Here is a 26,574-nt window from a genome sequence, read left to right as displayed (position 1 = left end):
ATAGGGGGCTGTGTGTACATTAAAGAGGAAAAAAAAATAGCTTAAATGATTTTAGCAAATGGCTGCAATATAACAAAGAGTGAAAAATTTAAGGGGGTCTGAATACTTTCCGTACCCACTGTATATATATATATAGCATAACATAATATAGTAACCTAATAAAATAAAACATTATATGATTTAATGAAACCTTTGCATTTATAGTGGGTTGTTTTCTGTACTGTTTGCAGGGGATTCTCTCATTAATCTGAAAACAGCGTGAGTGTGGAATCCTAAAATAACTCACTAATTAATGCACAAGCTTTATTGGCAGAGAAAGAAGCGAAGTGTACCACTCAAGATTCATTTCCACAAGGAATGTAGCATCATCCTCGTAGCACTTGAGGAGGTGAAAATGGCACTATGACATTAGAGTGGGAAGAGAATTGTGGAAAAAAAACATCACAACTCTGCGTGTGTGTGTGTTTGTGTTTGTGTGTGTGTGTGTGACTGCTGTAGTCATTCAGATTAAAGATTTCTTCTGTGAATGTTTTTCTTAAGCATGTGTGTGTTGTCCAGTTCAGGCTGCCGTGTCCCTGATAGTTGTCTGAATGACAGAAATGGCCTGACCTTTTCAGTTTTACTGAGCCATCGGGCTGCAGGAGGAGAAAACTTGACCTCGCACAACTGACACCACATCCGTTTGATGCATGATGTTTCTTTGGCTAGCAAAAGATGTGTCAGTAACACACTTGACACAATATGGAACTTGAATGATTCATTGGTTAATGAGTATAAGCAAAATTGCAAAACTGAATATTTTGGGGTATCATTAGCCAACATTATTGCTCTGTTTTTAAACTTGTTGAGCTGCCTTTCTGGCTACTGCCTAGCACAACTTTAGCTGATAGAAGATAGTAGCACATAAATATTGGGTGAAATTAATGCCTTACTGTAACCATCTCATAATTTTGGAACAGAACTTGGGAAAGATGTTTTGAACCTGTAGCGATCACATGCTTTCACAAATCCAGCTTTCAACAATTCTTCCTTGCGTTCCCTCTTCTTCACCACCATAATTTCTTGTTTTTTACATTACTTTAACTCATAAAAAAAAGTTAAGCAATTTCAACTTTTTAAAATACGTTATACCAGATTCAACTCATGTTTTAGTCAATTTAATGTAATTTAAGTTGAAATCACTTACACAGCTAAGTTGATTGTACTTAAAATTAAGGAAGCAACTTTTTTTATAGTATATTTTATATATTATGTATTATATAGATCAATAAATAAATGTGTGTGTGTGTGTGTGTGTGTGTGTGTGTGTGTGAGAGTGTGAGTGTGAGTGAGTGTGAGTGTGAGTGTGTGTTTGTGTGTGTGTGAGACCTAATTTCCAGTGTGATAAAAAATCTAAACGACGGTGGGGGTCGGTGACGCGGTGGGCAATTGACGTAACCGGTGTTGCAGCTTAACACCGGTATAACCGTCAACACCGTCTATCGCGGCAAGCCTAATTCAAAATCATTAAAATATGCAATATTGTGAGAAATGCTTAACACTAAATACATTTAATTATTGATAAGCATGTTAAAATCAATTTTGGTTCTCGTGGAAATGTCTCTTGTTTCAGAGATGTTTATATATTTTTACTTGAAAACCAGACAAAAATATTAATGAAGTAATTCACTATTACATGATTGTAATCCTCTCAGGACTGTATGGTTTTAGATGAGTCATATTTAACAAATCTCTTCAAGACCACATGGTATGTTTTTCCGTGTCTCAGTTCAGCTCTGTTGATCTTCCCCATCAGCTGTTTTATTTTGATCTCTGCATTAAAACGGCTCAGTTTCCAGCACGCTCCTACCAACTGCCTTGGTGCAGTCTGTGTTTACTGATGAATCATTTGGTCTAATTTGTGTCCCTTGTCATTCCCTAACTCACTTCCTCTCCCATCCGACCCCACTCTGCTGTATATCACTGACTCCAAAGAGGCTTTCAGTGGAGGCAGGTGCCCTGCCTTAGCCCTCGTTATGTCAGTGTATCCCCAGCGCTCAAGCAGCTCCATTCTCTTAATCTAATTCAGGGTGCTATAATTTGCATTCCTCTGGCTAGGCGTTAGACAGCAACCATCCAAGATCCTTAACAAGCTTGCAGAGATGCTTAAGTGCCTTCTGATAGAGTCATAATTCCTGTGATTTTTGAGAAATACGTTATTTACGCACCTGTTGCAATTCTCATTCACCTTGTTGAAAAGACCTGCTTAGAATGCAGGTTTTTTGTTTTTTTGGTTTGGTTCTGGTCTAGCCATCCAGTTCACCAGAAGAATGTAGGTTAGGTGAATATGGTAAATTTGACAAATTTTGACATTGGTTGAGCAAGTTGTCGAGCAAGTTGGTCTTACTTCTAAGCTAACAGTTTTTTGTTGATTAAACTGGTCAGTTTTAATGGTTTAAGTTTGAGGAAGCCTGTTCTTTCTGTGGTTAAGCAACCTGATGGAGGTCTTTATTTTATTTTATTTTATTTTATTTTATTTTATTTTAGAATTTAGTGTAGTGTTTTTTTAGTTTTTGTTGTTGTTGAGTATTAATAAGTTCTAAGTATTGTAACTTGTTTATACTACAAGCATATAGTTTTTGTATATAATGAATTATATTTTATATTTAATATAATAATACTTTTGTAATTAATTATAGATTTGTTTTTTTTACTACAAGCCTTTCCTCTCTGTCATTGAGCAAACAGATGGAGGTAATTTAGGTACTAATATACTTTTTTTATTTTTTTATTAATACGTTTGAAGTGTTAAACAAGTATTTTAACTTATTTATGGTATTGTAAGTATATAGTATATGTTAGTATATGTGACCCTGGAGCACAAAACCAGTCTTAAGTCGCTGGGGTATATTTGTAGCAATAGCCAAAAATACATTGTATGGGTCAAAATTATTGATTTTTTTTTTTATGTCAAAAAATCATTAGGACATTAAGTAAAGATCATGTTCCATGAAGATATTTTGTAAATTTCCTACTGTAAATATATCAACTTAATTTTTGATTAGTAATATGCATTGCTAAAAACTTCATTTGGACAACTTTAAAGGCGATTTTCTCAATATTTAGATTTTTTTTTGCACCCTCATATTCTAGATATTCAAATAGTTGTATCTCGGCCAAATATCGTTCTATCCTAACAAACCATACATCAATGGAAAGTTATTTATTCAGCTTTGAGATTGTGTATAAATCTCAATTTTTAAAAAATTGACCCTTATGACTGGTTTTGTGGTCCAGGATCACATATGTTTTATATATAAAAATTATATGTAAAAGTCTAAGTAAATATTTAGTATATGTTTTTTATATATTAAATAGTATTTTCTTTTCCCCTGTTAAGTGTCAGCTAACATATTTAACTGCAATATAACTACAAGTTCTCATGCAGCTTTTTTTTTTTCTTACTGGTTTGTTGTTCTTCCACGTAATGTTTTTGTCTTTTGACTTTTGAGCATCTAGTCCTCTATCCAAAAAAGGTTTATGCTTGCCATATATATAAAAATTATTTATCTGCCATTTTCACTGCAAGCAGTAGCAAACTGTTTTGTACAAAGGCTCTGAAGGGCAAGGTAAAACATCATATTTGAAGTTTCTCCTTGAGTCTAGTTCCTCCATTATTTATTTTTCTGTTGTGTGTAGCAGCAAAAATGGGCAAGAACAAAATCTCAATCCCCCCTGGTATACGCAAAGTGTCCTGGAAGGGCAACACATGAAAAAAAAAGTGTGTTTTTTTTTTTATTCTAATTGGTGCATGAATGATATGAGAGACATGAACATATTATAATATTTTCATGAGTCAAATATATAGTTTATGTAGATTGTATGAGTCGTCATGTACATTTGTCTACTCTAATGAACTAATGCATGTGTTGTGTTGTGTGTGTGTAGGAGCTTGAGGAGCGGCTACGGCAGCAGCACCACATGGAGCTTCAGACTCTGCGGGAGGCTCACAGGCAGAACATCGAGACTCTGAAACAGCAGTCAGAGCAAGAGCTGCAGACCCTCCGCTTCGAACTGGAGGATGAGGGCAAGGCCATGCTGGGTAAAACAGCCACAAACACACACGCTGCAAAAACCCTTCAGAACCTGTGTTTAATTTACTCTAGGTCAAATGCAGTCTTTAGGACAGAATGTCTGCGCTATCATTTTGCAAGTGATGAAATCAGATCCATTTGCTGAGACAATGAAGTCAATATCTGTAATATCTATATGGGTTGCCATAGTGATGGCTTATGTGGCAGCAAGAGAGTAGCTGTCATGATGAAAAAAGAACAAAGCTGAATATTTGCCACTGCTTAAAGAAATCCCAATTGAAATGCCTGTTTAGATTTAAATGCATTTCCAAAGCTCATTCTAATATGATATCAATATATAAGCAGGTTGGATCAGTATGTTAGGTTTATAAAAATCAAAACAAAAGAGAAGAATTATTTTATTCTACAAAAAAATAAAGAACAACAATTTTTGATGGGTGTTTCTTAATTTTATTATTATTATTATTGCATACTACAAATAACTAAACTGATTTGATGAAACAAGCAGCTATATTTTTGTATATGAGACTTGGTTTGTCCAATGTTTCAGGAAATTAAAATGATGTTTTCTGTGTCAATTTCAACTGGCAAATCTGGAAATATGATGCGGTCCAACACTGCATGATTTACAAAGTTCAAATTCAAATTTAATTTATTCAGTTTTATTAAAGTTTTATTAAAGTTTCTCGGTTACGCTCCAATTTATGCTGATCTTAGCTTACAAAATGCCCAAAACTCACAAAAAAATGTGCCATATATCTGTCATGACTGGGTTTCATTGAGCTGGGAAAAATAAAATTAAAATAAGAAATAATACAGTAAACTATTTAAAATTTGCATCATTTTGTTAAATGACTTGTTGACTGCAGTTTCAAGAAACAATTGGAAATAAAAAGGTTTCCTTATTTGTCCTGTGCCATGTTAATAATTTAGCATTTTGTTGGTAATATTAATAAATGTTTGATTTAAAGTACGTTTGCATTTACTTTGTACACTAAGCAGTGTTGGTACTAGATGTTGAATGGAAAACCTCAGAGTCCTGAAGCAAAACCAGTGGAGTTCTACAGCTCTAATTATAGCCCAGTCTCTTTGAAATAAGGTATCATTGGAAGAAACTGGAAAGGAGCATAATGAGGGAGCGCTGACAGGAAATTGCAGGTGGAGGAATGAGTGTCACTTCCATTCCCACCTGTGACATTTATGCTTTAGGGAGAGTGGGAGATGAATGGTTTTTAATTCAGCTCCAGACAGCAGATCATCTCCCTGGAATAGTCTTGTTTTTCATTCCCTATGTCTCTCTCTTTCTCTTGTTCTCCTCTCAGCATCCCTGCGTTCCGAGCTGAACCATCTTCACGCATCAGCCATTGAACATATGCGTCAAACCCATCAACAGGAAACAGTGGCTGCCAAACAGGAACTGGAGAACGCTCTGGAAAAGAGCAGAGTAAAGGTAAACTCTATCCACAGCAGGGTTATTATATTTCACAAGTATGTGTTTTGCACACAGTGTATTATTGGGGTTTCATCAATTTTAGATTTGCCCATACATGTCACATACAAAAAGCTGTAATTGGTTGTTTTGCATTTCAATCAAATGCCATCCTCCTCTCTAATTTGGCGGTTCTTTTTGACAGAATACACACTGCCTCCACTCTTATGTTTGCAAAGACTGCATTTATCCAGTTAAAATACTTTAATACTGTGAAATATTATTACAATTTAAAATTGGTGTTATATTTTCAAATGTAATTTATTCCTGTGATGGCAAAGCTGAATTTTCAGCATCATTACTCCAGTCTTCAGTGTCACATGATCCTTCAGAAATCATTCGAATATGCTGATTTACTGCTCAAGGATCATTTTTTAAATTATTATCAATGTTGAAAAAAGTTGTGATGCTTAATGTTTTTGTGGAAAACTGTGGAACATTTTTGTTTCAGGATTCTTTGATGAATAGAAAGTTAAAAGAACAGCATTTATTTGAAATATGAATGTTTTGTAATATTACAGTATAAATGCCTTTGCTGTCACAACATTTTTCAAATTTAATGCATCCTTTTTGAATAAAAGTATTAATTTCTTTTGAAAAAAAAAACGTTTAAATGGTAGTGTAGATGCATTCAATACATTGATTCAAAGTATGTAATCTTTTTTTTAGTCGTATTTAGTATTCATTCACATTGTAGTACACATTTATATTTTATGTCTTTTTAAATTATTATATAAACAAATGATCTGCGAGTTTCAGTATTGTCGCTGTATAAACTGTCCTAGCTTCTCTACCAGTGTATTCCCATCATTCCCCGACTGTCTCCTACTGTCCTATTGTCTCTTAATCGAGACAGAGATTAACAGTAAGTACAGTAAGTGGATGCTTTTCCAAGAAAGGACAAATCAATAGCGTTCTGCCAACAGTTGGCTGCTATGAAAGAAAAGGACCTTAATAAATCCTCTTGTCATCTGGCTCATGTATAAGATGACAGTTAAACAAAAGAAACGCTAACGGGATTGTTGGCCAAGCAGCTGAAAGGTTGTACAATTTGAGTCTTAAACGCAGACCTCAGGCTAAAATGTGTCTATGAAACGCACATACACAAACTCGCAGAATCAAACTGCAAAGCACTTTTGCATCTCAGTAATGGCCTGTGACTGAAGTAAAATGGCACTTTCTGTGTATTTGCACTCCATTTTTATCTGTTCATCTGGAAATCATGAGATTTTGCTCTTCAGTTCAGTAGGTTAGCATGTGTCTTATGTAATACTTTGTAATATGTATTATAATGTTTTTGGTAAATCGGCGCCCCCAGGTGACAGTGGTCTTTATTTTAGTAGCACCATATCAATACTAATTGGCTCAAAACTGTCTTGTGAGAACTTGCCTAATGTCCCACAGACAATAGCAGAGGTCAAAGGGCAAACTCAGTGTGATCTTTGCTAAAGAGAGGCTGTGAACTGAAAACAGCATCAGTGTAGTTCAGCTCTCTCAGGAGTTCAACAAAACCTGCACTGCTGGCGTCGGGAAGAAATCTATTTTTGCTAAGCATTTACTAAGCGTTTCCAGCCTCGGTGCGTCATACATCACCCAGGAATGACAAATGAGCATACGCGGAAAGCACAGATGCACGTTTTTTGGGTCAAACTGTGAATATTTGTGTCTTGTGAGATTAGAATTGTTTCATGTGCGTCTACAATCAAACTGCGGCGTCTGTCTCGAGGACACGGTTGACTTTGCTGTGTTGAGTTTTCTGTAATACCCTTACATACTCTCAGTAACATCCCTTACATAATAAGGCTGGGAAAAAAGTGTTTAACCTTCCCCCAAGACTCCTGCCGATCCCACTGGTTATGACAGCACAGGCAGATGTGTCATGAAAGAGCCGTGAGAAACATGGGTTTATGTTTTCTAGTTCAAGTCATTGTAACAGAAGGTGTAAAAATTGCTTTGTCAGTTAATTTGAAAAATGCACTAGATGTGAGAACATTTAAATTAACTAGTTGTTTTGTTTTGTTTTGTTTTGTTTTGTGTTTTGTTTTGTTTTGTTGATGCACCAGTGAATTTACGACTGCAACGAGATAGATAGATAGATAGATAGATAGATAGATTTATATTTTAATTTAGCTTCTATTTTTATTTCACTTTTAATTATTTTAGTACTTTAAATTTAAATTTTGTAATTTTTTGTTAAATAATTTAATTTGACTATTTTGTTTTATTTATTTTTTTTATTTTTTTTATTTTTTTGATGCGCCAGTGAATTTAAGGCTGCAATGAAATATCTATGGGGTCGAGGGTGTTTTGGGGCCCTGGAAAAGTTTTGACATGCCCTGACATTTGTGCTTTTTTCAGTTGCTTACAAACATAGATATGCGCGGAGAATGAGACGGCTAAAAGCACACCCTGTATATTTTCTTTATTTTGCAAAAGCACAATGTTTTGTTGATATTGTGAGTGTACACAAATAAAAGTAGACCCTTTACAGATTCGAATGGTGTATTACTCTTATGTGTACAAACAAAAATGAACGAGCATTTAAAGTTCTTTTTGCTCTTATCAGTAAAACATGCACGTGGTGGCGCCGGCGCCACCGTCGACCCCAGGAGGTTAAGGTAACAGCTGTATTTTCAAGGCCGATGATGCATGGATGGATGGTTAGATGGATAGTTGGATGGATAAATAGATATGTCATTTTTATTAGGTTTTTTATTTTTCTATTTAGCTTCTATTTTTTCACTTTCAGTTTTAGTAATTTTAGTACAAAAACTTATTTATATCAGTTAGATGCCAACATTTCTCATTTTAATCAAGAGTTTTCTTCTAATATTTACATTTTTGTTAATTACTAAAAATTATTTTTAATAGTTTTAGTTAACAATAGCAACAATGCCCTAAACCATTTACCCTCTAATTTACAGATGCGTATTTCTATGTTTAATTTAGGTTTAGGGTTCAATAAGAAATAGCTGATCCATTCAGCATACTGACAGGTGTTACAAGCGTGTTTGAAGTCAGTAACAGAGACTCACTGGAATTCTGTGGGGGTTTCCAAGAATCACTTTGCTCATACTGCATAACAGAAATCTCTCTTTCTCTTCACCCACACTCTCTCTCCATTTTTGTCTTATCGTTAAATGTTCCCCAGTGACAGTTAAGTTTAATGAGCTGCGTATGATGTGCTGGTCAAAGCCACAATGCAAAGAATTGAGTTTTACCTCGATAGTGATTGGCTGCTTCACACCACAGAGTTCCTGATAGACTCTCATATGATTTATAACTGGCTTGAGATCAGTTTTGTCCCCTGGCTGTTAATATTTGAATTTAATAAATCGATTCTGAGTCTTACAGGCACATTCCCTTCTTTATTTTGCAAGTTAGCACCAAGGTCATATGGTCTTTATGACAGCATTATGAATTGTTCTGTTCATATGCGTTAAAGGTACAATAGTACAAACATGATCATTTCATCCACATGCTCGTTTGGCAGCTCAATAAGTGATCCAATGACTCCCAGGGGTCTGGTTCCTCTAAACGAGTGTCTGCGTTCACAAGACGCACAGTATTTATTAAAGCCCATGCTGCTGTGCTGTGCTCCTGCACCATGAATCTCTCGGCCGATGGATAACCATTAACGCTATCTTACACGGGTCGCCACTTTTTCTGACATCGCTGATTTGCAGTCAGTAATAAACGTGCTTCTCCACGGCTGGTGAGGTGGCTGTATGAAGAGAAAAAGGATCCGAGAAATCAAACGCTCCCCAGCAAGGCCACATCTCTGACTATTCAGTGCTTTTCTCTGGCACAATAATACAATGTATTTTCCTTTTCTTACTCTGTGGGCTTTTTTCAGCAAATATTAATGTATTTGATTCTTCGTAGTTCATATGATTAATCAGAATTCCATGTAATTAAAGTGACGTGACATGTGGCCAAGTATGGTGACCCATACTCGGAATTAGTGCTCTGCATTTAACCCATCCAAAGTGCACACACACAGCAGTGAACGCACACACACACACCGTGAACACACACCCAGAGCAGTGGGCAGCCGTGAACACACACCCGGAGCAGTGGGCAGCCATTTATGCTGCGGTGCCCGGGGAGCAGTTGGGGGTTCGGTGCCTTGCTCAAGGGCACCTCAGTCGTGGTATTGAAGGTGGGAGAGAGATCGCTGTAAATTCACTCCCCCCACCTACAATCCCTGCCGGTACGAGACTCGAACCCGCAACCTTTGGGTTACGAGTCCGACTCTCTAAACATTAGGCCACGACTTCCCCTTCATTCATTTGATTACCACTTTAAATCACTTGACAGTAGTAAAAAGTTCAAAGTGCTTTTGTGCAAAGCAATTACCAAGCATTTGCTCGGAGAACTGACTAAAAATGCACTAAAAGTCTCATTGGGTAAAAGACTATTTCTATCTTAGACTAAAAAAATAAGTACATAAAAAGGTATCTTTACTGTGCATAATCGTCACTTTTATATCTCACAATTGCAACTTTATTATATGTAAATTTTAATTTACATGGCATGTTTTAATATCTCACAGTTTGACTGTATGTCTCCCGATGACTTAACGATTCACAATTGCAACTATTTTTTTGTTTTTGTTTTTATCTCCCAGTGTGACTTAATATCTCACTATTTTCAGCTTTTAGACATGACCTTTTATCTAATGAAGTGATAATTTACAATAAGACCTCTCACAATATTACAAAATATTTCACAATGATGATGATGACTTTTTATCTCATTAAGTGATGATAATATTTTACAGTACAACCTTTTTCTCTCAAAATGTGACTTAATATTTCACAATTGTGACTTTTTATCTTCACAAGTAACTTTAATATATCACTGTTTTGTCTCTTTTTTTCTCTCATAATTATGACTTTTTGTGTCATTAAGTGATTTAATATCTCCCAATATGACCGTATTTCTCACAAATATTACTTATCTCAATTATCAAACTTTATTTCTCATAATTGCGACTTTTTTTAATCTCCCAAAGTGGCTTAATATCTCACTCTCATAATAGTAACTTTTTATCTTATGAAGTGATAATGTTTTACAATATGAATTCTTTCATATTTCACAATTATTACATTATTTTTCATACGTAATTTTTTTCTCATTAAATAATAATATTTTGATGTATGACCATATTTCTCACAATTACTTAATATCTTACAATTATAGCTTTTTGTCTTCCAAAGTGACTTAAAGGGGTCATATGATGCGATTTCAAGTTTTCCTTTCTCTTTGGAGTGTTACAAGCTGATTGTGCATAGATAAGATCCCTGAAGTTGCAAAGACTAAAGTCTCAAAACCAAAGAGATATTTTTTATCAAAGTTAAGACTCTGCCACGCCCCCCTAAAACGGCTCATTCTAACACGCCCCCACATATCTACCTCACCATAAGGAGGGGGCTTTGTAGAAAACGAAGCGTTTGAGAGAGGCGGGGCATAGCGGACCTACAATAATGTACAGTATTTGAAAAAGAATGTGTTTTTTGAACATTAAAGCATGTCAACATATTCTGTTACACCAAATACACAAAATAATGATCTTTAAAAAAGCATCATATGACCCCTTTAATATCTTACTATTTTGTCTCTTTTTCCTCATAATTCAACTTTGTATCTCATAAAGTTATTTTATATCTCACACTGGTTTTATACCTTACAATGAGATTCAATATTTCATAATATAACTTTATTTCCTACGATTGCAGCCTAATATTTCACAATTTTAACTTTATTTTGCATAATTAGGACTTTAAGATCTCACAGTGTGATCTAAAATCTTCCATTTTTGACTTTATTTCTCATAACTCTGATTTTTATTTCACAATTGAATATATACGCGACTTCATTTCTTATGCTAATCTCACAATTGCCTGTTTAGTTTGAGGTGGAAACAGGTTTCTACAGTATATAAAAATGTGTGTTGGGTAACATAAATAACTCTTCTGTGTTTTAATCATATATGTGGTTGAATAACTCTTATCCTGCTATAGTGCCACCATGAGCCCTCATTCCTCCCGTCTCTCTTCTGTGACCTGTGCGGCTCCCCCTCGATCGACAAGCTTTTGATCAGCAGCACACTGAAATTCAGCCTCTCTCAGGGCTTTCTGGGTACTATGCCCAGGAGAGCAGAGCTCCACACATGCTCCCAGACACCTGATAATCAGCCTCCTCTCATCTGTCTGCATGCCTCCTGGCCTGGGCCAACATTAATGATGCTTACATTATCCTATGCATTGAAGTACTCCTCCAAGGAGACATTTATAGGTGCCTCTGTCTTTGATGGAAAAGGTTAGAGATTATACCCTTTCTACTTCAGGCATAAGAGCTGAAAGGTTTCAGCAGGCCTCTTTTCGCACGGTCGAACGAGCGCTGGACTTTTAAAGCCGCGTCTCTTCAGGAAACGGGCCATCTGCTAATGTCAGATGACTGTTCCTCTGGGCTCAGCTCTGTCATGACAGGTGGATGGTTGATGTGACATTCGCTGAAGGTCTCTCTGTGGAGATCGGTTTAGATGACCAGGGCTTCAAGGTTTATTTTGACCTGATGCTCGGGCTGCTGTTGAACACGCTGTTCTTCATTGCACTCTTCAAACATTGTGCGAGTATGTGTGTTCTTCAGTCAATTATTCACCCGAAGTGGGTTTCATTATGTAACAATTCCCTGCCATTATCCAGGTGTTTCGTCCTCACTCCAGGCAAAAATAGCCATTCATGAATAAAAGATACAAATCGCAATTTGAGCATTACAGAACAAGTTTGTTACCATAGTGACAAAGCATATATTTCATTTGCAGTTTGGTTTTGTTGCTTATATGTTACACATTTTGGTGGCTGCTTGTCCAAAATCAGTTGCTGTGTGGTTGCTAAGATGTGAGTGTTTTTTAACATGTTGCTATGCAGTTGCTAGAGAGTTCTGTGGCCGGTTGTGTGGCTGGTTACATAAACTACTTAGACTAACTAAAAGTTAGTCATCTTTTTTTTTTTTTCTTCAAGTCTGGCCATAACATTTTAAATTCAGTTACATAAAAAAGTATATTGGTCTAATTTGAATCTGAAAAGTATTGATTATCACTTGGTTAACTTCTAGATAGTCCAACTAGTTCAAACTATATTTGCCCCTGGATGGTTGCTAGGAAGTTACTTACTGTTACAATTGAAAAAAAAAAAATCCACCCTCAAGTCTCCGATGTTATAGATATGGCTTGGATCCTATGAAGTCTGTGTTTATTTGATTGTTTCTCATGTTTTATCGTTGACCACATTGTAAAAAAATCTGTGAAATTCACGGTAAACAAGCAGAAGTTGTGGTTGCCAGAACTTTACCGCAAAAATATGGTAGCAACCTTTTAAGTTTTACAGATTCAACTTAAATTTACAGTAACAACCTGTATTCCATTAACTGATATAATGTTAATATACCAACCTATTTAAGTACTAAAATCTGTTTTATAATGCACTGACAACCACTTCAAAAACCACATAATGAGAGAAGAGATGAGAATGCCACATAATGAATCAAAGCTCATCACAAGCTGAGGAGGTAAATACTAATAGATAGAAGGTACAGAAGTACAAAACACTATCAAGGTAACAAACGTGACATGAAACTAATGCAATAAACATTAGCAACATAAAACCCCAATGTGCATACAGTAAATGATAAGAAAAAACCTAAGAAGAAACAGGTGTTTGAATGATTAAATGTTTCACAGGGAATTCTGGGAATGTCAATTTTCAGTTTTTTGCTGTAAATTATAAGAAGACGTTCTTTTTCACTTTTAAAGTCTGTACATTTAACAGTATTTTACTGTAAAATTACATGAAATGTCTTGTTAGGTCTATTAAAGTTTTTCACTATATATAGTATTATTATTGACAATAAAATTACAGTGCAGCTGTAAAAAAAAAAAAAAGTCTGACTCTAAATATATAATCAGTGTCCGAGAGAGAGAGTTGGGCCGCCGTGTGCTCCAGGCGCTGCTCCTGTGTTCTGCTGGAGGCACAGTCTTGAGTTGTGTAAATGAAAATCTCACAGGCAGACCCCTGACAGCTCTGCTCCAGAACATCGACACCACACATACATCCAGTGAGCGGTCAGGGAATAAAGACCAACGCACACCTGAGTCCAAGCACATAATGCAACATCTGCAGGAAGAGCAGATGTTTTGTTGACATGCTGTTGATATACAGGAGGCTCAGCTACATTCTTTTAGGGGCCATGGTCGTGGTACTTTCACACAAATAACATGTTAACATGAAAAACATGAAACATTAATTAACATGAAATAGTCAGGGGGATTCAGGTCATGTTTTTAATGTCGATCCATAACTTATATCCCATACAGCACATATATATGTGTGTTTTCCCATTAACTTTAACTCGGCTTCAGTGTTACTTTAACACTCTGTAGATTGGGACAATATGCACTTTGAGCAGAGTTGATTTAACTCTGGGGATTTTGCTGTGTATATCAAAATGGACTGCTCTTAAAGAATGATATCATTGCTGCAGGACACATGGACAGAGTGGGAGAAACAGATTGGCACTGATTCAAAGTTTTACTATTTGGACAAATTTTCTTAGAAGTGAGCATGCTGTTTTTATGCTTCATTCTCAAGATGAACCATCTGTCGTGATTTGGAGTTATTAACAAATGCTCTTTCAGGGTAATTCACGGTTGTCTACAAAGGCTGTGATATTTTTGTAATTATTTAAGTGAGTATACATTAGAAATACACAAATTTGTTTTTAATGCAAATGTTTGCTATTTATTACTTTTTCTGCTGACACTGGCATCCTTTATCACTTAATTCGGCCCCAATATAGGAAGCCCCTCTGGGCTACAGGTTTTCTTTGCCACACACTGATACCGTTATTGAGCTATTTGTTGTGTGAAATGATATTTACAGACATTCAGAGTTGGATGAGCAAATTGTAATTTGATTAAGCAAGAGCCATTAACTGCATAAAACTGGAAACGGGCTCAGCTGTATTTTCCAGGAGGATTTCTACTTCTTCCTCTGCATGAGGCATTTAAAAGTCAAAGTGCCAGTGGAGTGGAAAATTGCCCCTGAGACAAGTGTTGTCTAATTAATCTAACCAGGGATGTACTGGAGTCTGACGTATACAGTTGTGTATATAATCGTTACAGTAGAGAACAGCCTGTGTGGCAATTTCTGTGAATACAGTACACTGTGGTGTCCCATTACTTTTTTTAGAGGCATGAATGTGATGGGTTTTTTTTGGAGTGAGAACTATTAGATATGTTTGATAAACTGTTACCTAACAAAATGTTAACATACCCTGAGAGCTTAAATGCATCAAATGTCTTAAATGGATTTTTAAACCATTAAAATAGATTTTAACTTGTCCCACCTCAGAGGTCCTGACCTTCTCGACTGTATCCAACAACTAAAATATATCATTATCATTTTGCCATAATATTTAATTTCTGTGTTTTAAACTATTCATTTTAAAGAGTCAGGCTCTAATTTGTACCCCTTTGTGATGTGGGTATTGTGTGTTGTGCTGTATATTAAAAGTTAGATGCATGCATGTGAGCATGCATCTAAAGAGTGTCTCTGTTTTAATGGATGCCATATCATAGAAAACATATTCAGTTTTCAGTAATCCTTGTTAGTCATTTTGTATGCAGACAGTTTGGCCGATCATAACAGATGTCATTTTGAAAATCCTTAACAGTAACAAAACAGCCTGTTTAATTTTAAAAGTCAGAGAGAGGGTGGAAAATGGTCATGTGGAACTAAACTACAAACATGGGCCCTCTCTGAAAAAAATCCTCTCAGAATTTGTATTTATTTATTTAATACTGGTATTTTTGTTATGTTCAGTGTTTTATTCAAAGGCATACATTTTCTCAGTGCTCTGAGATGCATTTCTGCAAGGGAAGTTTCCCCGCCTCATTTCAAAACCAATTTATTTCTAGTACATCGCCAGAAACATTGTATTTTTTGCCATTTTTTAAATAAGTAACTGAATACTTAAGAAAGTTGACGAAAGTTGTTCCCCAGTAACTTCAGACATGGACTCAAGGCCCATTAGCTCCTGACGTCCCTCAAGAGATGAAACTCTAGTGCTAAAGATAATGCTGTAGGTCTGCTGGCTGCTCCCAACCTTTATTTATTCATAACTAAACTATTCATATATTTGAAGGTGTAGTGGATAAGCAAGGCGAGCCAGAGGGATGTGCCATCAATGTTAGGTCCCAACATAGTCTCAAAGTGCAATGTGAAAATAGCATCTGTGGGAACTCCATGTGTCTGAATTCAGATGTTTCAGGAAGAGCCACACACAATCCACGCTCTTGCATAACACGCGGCATTCTCAAGTAAGGTCAGTCTGCCATTTTTCGTGACCTTGCGTTCTCGTGTGTTGCAGGAACACGAGCTTCTGAGTCGCATCTCAGATCTGCAGGAGGAGGTCAGTCGCAGGAAGAAGCACATTGCCGATCTGGACCACGAGATTCACACCCTGAACGAGAACATCAGCACTTTGACCAAGGAGCTGGAACTCAAGGGCAAAGAGGTTTTGAAGATCCGTAGCGAGGCCAATCAGCAGATCAGGTGAGTCTTGGATTGGAGACTGTGAGGATTTCTTGGATTTAGACAGTGAAACAAAGTATTTTTATTTTTCCTCATTTTTAAAATACTATATGGTATATTAAAAAAAAGTTTGCTTATTTACAGGGTGATTATGGTTAACTAAAACTGAAAGTAAAATTAAAACCATAAAAAAAACATTTTCATTACTTCAAATATCAATAAACGTTAACTGAAATAAAATAAAATAAAATAAAAAATATTTTTTATTTCAGCTAGCTGCCAATGCAGCATTTCTCATTTTAATTTAGTTTAACTACCAAAATCACAGCTTCAAACTCATATAAATGGCATAACATATATCCTTCTTTGTTATTTTTGAAGAGGACAGTCCCAGGTACATTGTTCTAAAGTCACACTCAAGATTCAATCCCATTATTGCATTTATCTCTCTATTCAAATCCTGCCAGTAAGTACGAATGATATTACAGTCCCAGAAGATGTGAAAATGGTCAGCCGATACATTTCCGCATTTTCTCCAGCATGTCATACAATATTTTTAATACAACTGACTTTGTATTTAATGTGAATTTAATAAAAACATTGTAAGTTACAAATTATAACACTTTTATGGTACAGAAAGAGAGCAAAGAACATTTACATTATCAAAAACAATATCACTGACTTCAGTCTAGTCAGAGTTCAAGCACTCTCATAAACTCCTATCAAAATCACTGAAGCGGTTTATACTATGAAATGAATATCTTACTTACATTCATACGCACATCTGCACTTTGTTGTTTATGATGAGAAAATTCGCCAGAGAGCAGAATTCAGTCAGCGAGCGTGCACACTGTACAAAACTCTGGCGTTTCGGCGATGACTCGTCTAAACGCCTCTGATTGGCCGCTGCATTTATAAGCTCAACAGAATGGTGTGTGATTGATTTTAATGCGCAGCGCTGTAAAAAACGTGTCTGGCTCTGCGCCACTAGCAGCTGGTGATGTTTTACTTTTTTCAATTGCTGCCACCCACAGGACAAACTGCGCATTGCACCCAATATTATTTTGTGTGATACGATTCCAAATTTAGGGGGGCCAGAGCGGGGGCCAAGCTTGTTGACACGGGGGCACTGGCCCCCCTCGGCCCCCCCCCAGAACCGCCCCTGCAAATCTATTAACTACAAACATCATAAACCTGTCTTTTTCGGCAAGAACCAGACACGGGTGTCATGTAGGCTAATAAAATATGTTTAATGGGACTGAATTTGTATTTAATGTGATTACAATTTAATTAAAACATTAGAAATTCATAATTATATAACGTTTCCTTCCCAGGGTTATTCAAACAGCTAATAAATGATGTACAGTAACGACATTATCACTAACTTTGATCTATGGCACTCTCAAAAAAACAAAACTATCGTTATAATCACTGAAGCTGTCTACATTGCGAAAGGAATCTCTTACTTACATTGTGCGTACATCTGCGCTTTGTTGTGTATGATGAGAGAATTCGCGGGAAAATGAAATACGGTGCAACATGAGCAAATCTTAATTTAATGCGCAGTCGACACTTTCTATTCATTTACACTTTGTTAGCAACAGACGTAATAGATTTAATTTGTTTGTGCAGGGGCATTTTTGTCTAATTTAGTGGCATTTTTGCCCCAAGACCCTGTGGCCAGGGGAAGGCTAAGCCTTACACATGCTCCACCTATGCTTTTAATACTTAAGTGCATTTAAAATCAAGTACTTCTGTACTTTTACTGGAGTCATATTTTATTTTGTACTTTATTTGTGTACTTCATCCACCACTGTATTTAGGAAACAGTGTGTAAACTCATTGCAAAATGAGAAAATTTCATCTCACGTCTGCATGCATGAGGTTGCATGAGAACGTTTGCAATCCTTAAACAACCTCTAATGTGGCATTCTCTTCTGCTTTTATGTGACAGGAGTCATTGGTGATGATGAAAGAGATGGGAATTCAATTATTTTCAAGCAGAATGGGGTTGCAAGTGAAAAGAAATAAAGAACAAAAGAAAAGTGCACCATGTTCTTGCCTAGAAAGTCCTATCAGGATTTGTCTGTCATTTTGCCCACAGTTCTCTTGTTGCTGTCTGGCTCTTTTGGACAGTGTTGTTTGTCTTTTGTTGTAGATTAAAGAAAAGAAAACAGACTTTTAAAAAGAGAAATGAATTGGATTAGAAAACCTGAACTCACGGCCATTATATCTTTTATTCAGCGGTTGATATTAATATTTCACCCTTGTATTAATAAGTAAAAAAGCTGTTTCATTATACATAGCGGCTGTTTTGAGATAATGTGATTGTTTAGTAACACACATCATAATGCAAGACGGGTGCTGATCTCATTTCACTTTCAAGTATGTAACATTGACATATTTAGGTCCTGAGATAAAAGTGGCAAATACATTGCAGTGCCGTTCCCCAGGGGCGTTATCATTTACCGAGAGGAGATCCTGCTTTATTGCTCTTTATGTGAACCCATCACATTGTGTGGCTAAATGGTAGAGAATGTGTTTCGGATAAAAGTCATATCGCATAGAAATTGCAGTATGGAAAATGAACATAACTAAAAATCAATAGTATGTAGCTGGAAGTGTGTTGTCTTTTGAAAATGACACCACTCACGTAACACAATGATTTGTGAATGTTATTTACTCAGACTGATACATTTGTATCAGAGCAAATAAACAGACACTGAGCTGGATGAATGTTTCAGAGGAATCAAAAGAAGTGCTCGCTGCACTAATAGATCACAACAGTGACCGCACACTTTTGTAGTGGCCTTGCTTACATTTTTCTTATTCATTTTCTCCATAGAGACTTCAAAAAATTCTTTAATATAGAGCTCTGAGCCATGAATCAAACTAACCAGCTCTGAGCTGAATGACAATATTACAACCTTTGATAAAATAAAATGTTTGAAAATAGGATAAAAGACAGTGTACTTCCTTTGAGTGTTACACTGAAAAATATATTTTCTCAAACTAGTCCTCCAAACAAAATACATTTGCCTAGCTTTGTTTTCAGAGAACATATCTTAAATGTATTTTTCTTACCCCACTGACAAATAGCTTTTTTTTTATAAGCATAAATGTAACAGAGTTGAGTGAGATTTTTTTTTACTTAAAACAAGAAGAAAGAATGGGTATTTGTATGGGTTAAGAAAAAGAAACAAAATTTAAGATTTTTTTATTTTAATTTTTACATTTTTAAATAATTTTATTCAGCAATGACACATTAAATTGATCAAAAGTGAGTTATGATGTTAAATGCAAATAAATGCTATTGTTTGGAACTTTCTGTTTATCAAATCATCCTGAAAAAATGTGTCATGCTTTCCACAAAAATATGGTTTTTAACATTTATAATATTGATGATAATAAGAAATGTTTGAGCATCAGCATATTAGAATGATTTCTGAAGGATCATGTGACACGGAAGACTGGAAATTCAGCTGTGCATCACAGGAATAAGTTACATTTTATATTATATTGAAATTGGAAACTAGAAATATTAAAAAATATTACTGTTTTACTCATTTAGCTTCTCTCCTGTTATTGTGCCCATATAAGCGCAGAGCACACATAGGCTACTGTATGAAATATTGTTATATTGATTATATTATAAATATTATACATCACCTAGGCAATACGCAATGCATATACGCACGTATTAGCATACAGGTGACAGTTGACCGTGCAGAGCATCAGGGAGAAGTAGGAGCGTGGGGAGTTAGTAAAAGTTCCCAATACTTCGGGAAAAGCTGCATTTTGGAAGAGTTTTGATTTGATTACTACGGCAAACAGTGAGCCAATTGGTCATGTGCAGTGCAGAATCTGCAAAGATGATGATCCTGACTCGCCATCTCCTCATTGGACGCACCTTTAGAGAGAAATGCATCTTTACGGATTTTATAATGAAAGAGTTTTTGTATTTGATTTTAATTATTTCGTTTTAAAGTGGTAATTTAAAGCTTTCTATAGATATATTTAGCAAGTCTGTGAGGCAAGTATTCGCTGAGTTTCGGTTCATCATTGTGAAGGCTCCTGGCCGAAATTGCAGAAAGCGCATCCTGTATGTATCCTTTATTTTATAAAAGCACAACCAGATGGCCAACCCCGTTTGTCTCCTTTATTTTATAAAAGCACAACGTTTTGTTGATATTGTGAGTGCCCACAAATAAAAGTAGACCCTTTACAGTACCGAGTGATGTATTATTCTTACCTTTATGAGCAAAAATTAAATAAACAAGCTGAAAACACTAACTGAAAAACTTGTATTGCTTTTCTATAGTATTAAGTCTCAAATGTTATAATGTTATAGAAATAAAACAGTGGAAAAACCCTTAAGATTACCTGTAGAAAGAAAAAAAAAACATCTTAAGCACACAGAATAACATAAGTGGACTTTGAACGATTAATTGCCGCCGCTTTGAACGATTACGTAATTGTGGCATTCCTAATTGTAATCGCAATTAGAAATTCGATTAATTGTGCAGCCCTAATTGTGATATGCTTGAACTGTTTTATATCTATAGATTCACTTTTAGGCAAGTCGTGATGATTTGAGAAGACTAAATTGATCAAACATAGGCTATGATCAACTCACTGCATGTCTGCCGCTGACCGCTTGGTCGTTACTTTAAAAAACAAAAACTTACATTTAACGGAAAAAAAAATGCTCCAAACGTTTTTCTAAATTAACTTAAAAAACAAAACGAAATATAATCACTTTGACATTACATACAAAACTGAGCTATTTTAATAGCTGAAACGGTAGTATAAGCTGTTTTGGCAGAAGGGGGGAAAAACACGGGCTCGGGTCGGACTCGGGCCAAGAATTCTGATGAGCTGTCGGACCCGGACCCGGACCCGGGCTAGGGCCTGAGCGTCTCGGGCCAGGGCCGGGCTAGGGCCATTATTTGAGGCCCGTGCAGGGCTCTAGTCCGTATACAATATACAGTATGCTTATTTTGTAGGATGAAGCATTTGTAACTTCTGTTTTGACTGGTTGTTTACATGCATTTGGTGACAGAGGCTATGCAACAGCTTGAATGCTAAGGAAAGAACACCAGACTGTGATGTAGACACAGAGGGGTTGGTGGAGAGGGAGGAGATGAGGACAATGTTTCTGAAGAGATGCTGGGAGGGAGACAGAAGATATCTTACGAAAACTGAGAGCAGAACAGACGACCCTGTCAAGGCAGCTCAGAAAGATAGCAGATGCCTTTAGCTACTAATCATGCTGTTTGTGTATTTTTTGTGTTTGGATTAGGGTTATTTTGTGCTCTGACAAGGTACACCATTCATATGGAGAAGCAAGCATGTAACTAATGCTCTTCTCTTTCACTGAATCATCATTTGATGAATTATTGCTGCTATGATTACTGTAAAATGTGTTTTAAACCCATTTTTGTTTGTTGTCTGCTTTCTAGTTGTAGCGCAATGTTTGTTTGCTCTAAAAATGTCAATGATTTGATTTAAATATACTTATGCCACATTAATACACTGAAAAAAATTTGGTGTAGAAACAATTTACACTCAGAAATAATTACAAAGAAATGGCAAGTAATACTGAATTAAACAACATTTTTAATTAGAAAGACTGAATTAGTATTTTCTTTTAAAACGTACTTCAATAATCTATTTACAACTTAGAAAAAATCATTTTTACAGTGTATATGAGCACTGTAAAAAGTGTCTGGTTAAACTGGATTATAGGTGGTTGGTTAGTGAAAAAAAACAGATGGTATTGTGAATATTATTGCCCTAGATGTGTGAATAATTTATTTAGGGTGAATTCGTGTAAATTGGGACACTTTTTGTCATAGAGATGAATGGAAAAAATGTCCCAGTTTATTCATATTCACCCTAATTTTTGCTTAAAATGGTACATTTTATATATCATCTACACAGACTTTGGATTATAAACTTGTTTAGATGAATTTGAGTCAGAAAGACAGCCATATACGAACAGGAGGTGTGTGTGTGTGTGTGTGTGTGTGTGTATGTGTGTACCTGTTTTTCTATTCTGGTGGGGACTTAAACCCAATGTTTCTGAAGAGATGCTGGGAGGGAGACAGAAGATATCTTACGAAAACTGAGAGCAGAACAGACGACCCTGTCAAGGCAGCTCAGAAAGATAGCAGATGCCTTTAGCTACTAATCATGCTGTTTGTGTATTTTTTGTGTTTGGATTAGGGTTATTTTGTGCTCTGACAAGGTACACCATTCATATGGAGAAGCAAGCATGTAACTAATGCTCTTCTCTTTCACTGAATCATCATTTGATGAATTATTGCTGCTATGATTACTGTAAAATGTGTTTTAAACCCATTTTTGTTTGTTGTCTGCTTTCTAGTTGTAGCGCAATGTTTGTTTGCTCTAAAAATGTCAATGATTTGATTTAAATATACTTATGCCACATTAATACACTGAAAAAAATTTGGTGTAGAAACAATTTACACTCAGAAATAATTACAAAGAAATGGCAAGTAATACTGAATTAAACAACATTTTTAATTAGAAAGACTGAATTAGTATTTTCTTTTAAAACGTACTTCAATAATCTATTTACAACTTAGAAAAAATCATTTTTACAGTGTATATGAGCACTGTAAAAAGTGTCTGGTTAAACTGGATTATAGGTGGTTGGTTAGTGAAAAAAAACAGATGGTATTGTGAATATTATTGCCCTAGATGTGTGAATAATTTATTTAGGGTGAATTCGTGTAAATTGGGACACTTTTTGTCATAGAGATGAATGGAAAAAATGTCCCAGTTTATTCATATTCACCCTAATTTTTGCTTAAAATGGTACATTTTATATATCATCTACACAGACTTTGGATTATAAACTTGTTTAGATGAATTTGAGTCAGAATATACGAACTATACGAACAGGAGGTGTGTGTGTGTGTGTGTGTGTGTGTGTGTATGTGTGTACCTGTTTGGTGGGGACTGTGGGGACTTAAACCTGAATACACACAGACTCATGGGGACTCGTGTCATGGTGGGGACCTAAATTGAGGTCCCCACGGGTAAACAAGCTAATAAATCACACAGAATTAAGTTTTTTGAAAATCTAAAAATGCACAAAGTTTCCTGTGAGGGGTAGGTTTAGGGGTAGGGTTGGTGTAGGACAATAGAATATACGGTCTGTACAGTAGAAAAACCATTACGCCTATGGAGAGTCCCCACAAGGATAGCAAACCAGACATGTGTGTGTGTGTGTATATGTATGTATATGTGTGTGTGTGTACAGGTTTATATATTCTGGTGGGGACTTAAACCTGAATACACACAGACTCATGGAGACTCGTGTCACGGTGGGGACCTGGTCCCCACGGGTACAAAAGCTTATAAATCATACAGAATTAAGTTTTTTGAAAATCTAAAAATGCAGAAAGTTTCCTGTGAGGGGTAGGTTTAGGTGTAGGGCAATAGAATATACGGTCTGTACAGTAGAAAAACCATTACGCCTATGGAGAGTCCCCATAAGGATAGCTGACCAGACTAAGTGTGTGTGTGTGTGTGTAAATATATAGAAAATTGGCAGGGTTGTATAAGAACTCTTACTGTAGATATTGCTGTCAGAGGTGACCTAATTTACCAACACATCCAGCTATTGAACAGCTTGTCATATAAAAATAGTTAATCTGACTGCCTCAATCCACTCAGTATTCACAACTGAGAATGATAATGAATAATTTAGATTCTGGAAGTGTGTGTCATGACATGGAAAGGCCCTACAGCCTACCAAATACAACAGAAAGATAGAACTGCATTTAACAAAGTGCATTTAAATCCTAGAGGTTTTAATTAATCATTTATCAAATCCATCTGTGAAAATGATTCTACTGTGTGTTCATAAGACAAAGGGTATGAAGGACTGATCTTAAAGGAATTCTTCACCCAAAAATTAAGATTCTATTATTCATTTAATAATTTATTTATTTCCCTTTGTAGTTCCAGATTTGTTTGACTTTCTTTCTTCACTGAAATAAAAAGGTAGATATTCATGCAGCTCTTTTAAAAAAAAAAAGCATCATAAAAGGAGTCCATATGACTCATGTGCTGTATTCCAGGTATTATGAAATCATAAGATAACTCTGTGTGAGTTTAAACCAATTTAAGCCATTATTTCATGACTAATGTCATTAATTGTCTTGTGTCTGGCAGCTGATCTTAATGCACCAAGTTTGAATATGCTGAAGCACAAATTAGTCAATTTCAATCTGTTCTTCAGAATCAAAACCCTTAAATTCTTTATGATTCCCATTCCTAGTGGTTTTGATTCCTCTTAACGATTCCCGTTCTGTTAACTTCCATTATTCTTTTAGTGCTTTTTATGGAATAAATATTTGGGATCATTTGAATAAGTCATTTTTTCAAAGTCTTTGAAAAAGGCTTGATTGACTAAAATGAACCAATTCATTAGAATCATTTGTTCAGTACTCACTCACTCAATCGTTCTTCACTGGTTGCTGTATATTGATTGTTGTCTTATGACTTCAGGAAACATATATAGTACACAAGTCAATTGGACTACTTTTATGCTATTTCATGGTGTATTTTTGTCATTTTGGAGCTTGACAGCTTCATTCACTTGAATTGTTTGGAAAACCTGTTGAGTTCCACAAAAGAATCACTCATACAGGTTTACTAATGACATGAGAGTGAGTAAATGATTTTAAGGTGAGCTATTCCTTTAAATTATGTTTTGAACTTTTGCCTGGTGCAAGTATTTTTAGTATGATTAGCAGTCAGTCTGTGACTGAACAGAATGAGGTCTCGTGTGAAGCAGTCAGAACTTGTATCCCTCAGCGTTTCCTAGGCATGCCATCTCCAGGTGTCCTTGGAGAGCAGAGATACACAGCCAGCTAATTAAACATAACACAAAGCTATTGAAATGACAGTCCTGTCTTATGTGCAATTAATTATTATGACAGCTGAGTTTCCCTAAACCGAGTCCTCCAACCAGTTTTAAATTTCAACCTATTTAAGTTTCATGAATATTTAATGTGTTCGGTGATCCTCAGTTATCCTCGTGTGTGTGGAGCATGGGCTGCTCTACTGTAACCGCTCGAGTGCACTCTGCAGGTGCTTTTTTTTTGTTGTTGTTGTTGTTGTTTTTGTTTTGCTATTTTGCTGCTGTCACTTTAAATGGATAAATAGGCTTGATCAGAACAGTGTTATTTACTCAGAAAGGCCCATTCAGTGAACAGCTATTATGAGCCTGTTTACAGGGGTCATATTTCGTATTCATAGTTTTAGCTTTTAACGTGAGGTCAACTAATAATTATCTATGATAATTATAGATAGATAGATAGATAGAGGACGGACGGACGGACAGACGGACAGATAGAGGATGATGGATGGATGGATAAACAGAGCTGATAGATAGATAGATAGATAGATAGATATATAGATAGATAGATAGATAGATAGATAGATAGATAGTAGGGCTGCACGATAAATCGCATGCGATATTTAACGCACATCTTGTCAGAAAAGCCGGTTCTGTAATCAGCGGTAAATCTCCATCACGTGCGTGCTTTCACATTGAGCGGCGGCGTCCGCTCTCAGTTCCCCCGAGGCGGCGGCGTCCGCTCTCAGTTCCCCCGAGGCGGCGGCGTCCGCTCTCAGTTCCCCCGAGGCGGCGGCGTCCGCTCTCAGTTCCCCCGAGGCGGCGGCGTCCGCTCTCAGTTCCCCCGAGGCGGCGGCGTCCGCTCTCAGTTCCCCCGAGGCGGCGGCGTCCGCTCTCAGTTCCCCCGAGGCGGCGGTGCCCGCTCGCCGTTTCCACGGGGCGCCGGTGTCCGCTCACAAAGCTCCAGAAGCGGCGGTGGCCGCTCTCAGTTCCCCCGAAGCAGCGGTGCCCGCTCATGATGTTCTCAAAGCGGCGGTGCCCGCTCACAAGGCTCCGGAAGCGGCGGTGGCCGCTCGTGATGTTCTCGAAGCGGCAGTACCCGCTCATGATGTTTTCGAAGCGGCGGTGCCCGCTCACGATCCTCCCGAGGCGGCGGAGCCCGCTCACGATGTTCTCGAAGTGGCGGCGCCCGCTCACGATCCTCCCGAGGCGGCGGTGTCCGCTCACAAGGCTCCGGAAGCGGCGATGGCCGCTCTCAGTTTCCCCGAGGCCGCGGTGGCCGCTCTCAGTTCCCCCGAATCGGCGGTGTCCGCTCACAAGGCTCCGGAAGCGGCGGTGGCCGCTCTCAGTTTCCCCGAGGCGGCGGTGGCCGCTCATGATGTTCTTGAAGCGGCGGTACCCGCTCATGATGTTCTCGAAGCGGCGGTGCCCGGCCACAAGGCTCCAGAAGCGGCGGTGTCCTCTCACAAAGCTCCGGAAGCGGCGGTGGCCGCTCTCAGTTCCCCCGAAGCGGCGGTG

The 26,574-nt window shown here is 36.9% G+C and overlaps 1 protein-coding gene across 1 annotated transcript in view; it reads left to right on the top strand.

Moving 5' to 3' along the window:
• The window catches only part of LOC107743322 (protein FAM184A), a 142,058-nt gene that overhangs the window by 103,115 nt on the left and 12,369 nt on the right, over positions 1–26,574 (top strand). Inside the window, exons 12-14 of the mRNA XM_016556491.1 lie at positions 3,928–4,081; positions 5,396–5,523; positions 15,997–16,181. Of these exons, the coding sequence (XP_016411977.1) occupies positions 3,928–4,081; positions 5,396–5,523; positions 15,997–16,181 (467 nt within the window). The remainder of the gene's footprint in view (positions 1–3,927; positions 4,082–5,395; positions 5,524–15,996; positions 16,182–26,574) is intronic.

The sequence above is a fragment of the Sinocyclocheilus rhinocerous genome, unplaced genomic scaffold (genome assembly GCF_001515625.1).
Source record: "Sinocyclocheilus rhinocerous isolate Xijiao unplaced genomic scaffold, SAMN03320098_v1.1 scaffold827, whole genome shotgun sequence".
Taxonomy (NCBI): Eukaryota; Metazoa; Chordata; class Actinopteri; order Cypriniformes; family Cyprinidae; genus Sinocyclocheilus; species Sinocyclocheilus rhinocerous.
This window is presented reverse-complemented; position numbering and strand designations above follow the sequence as displayed.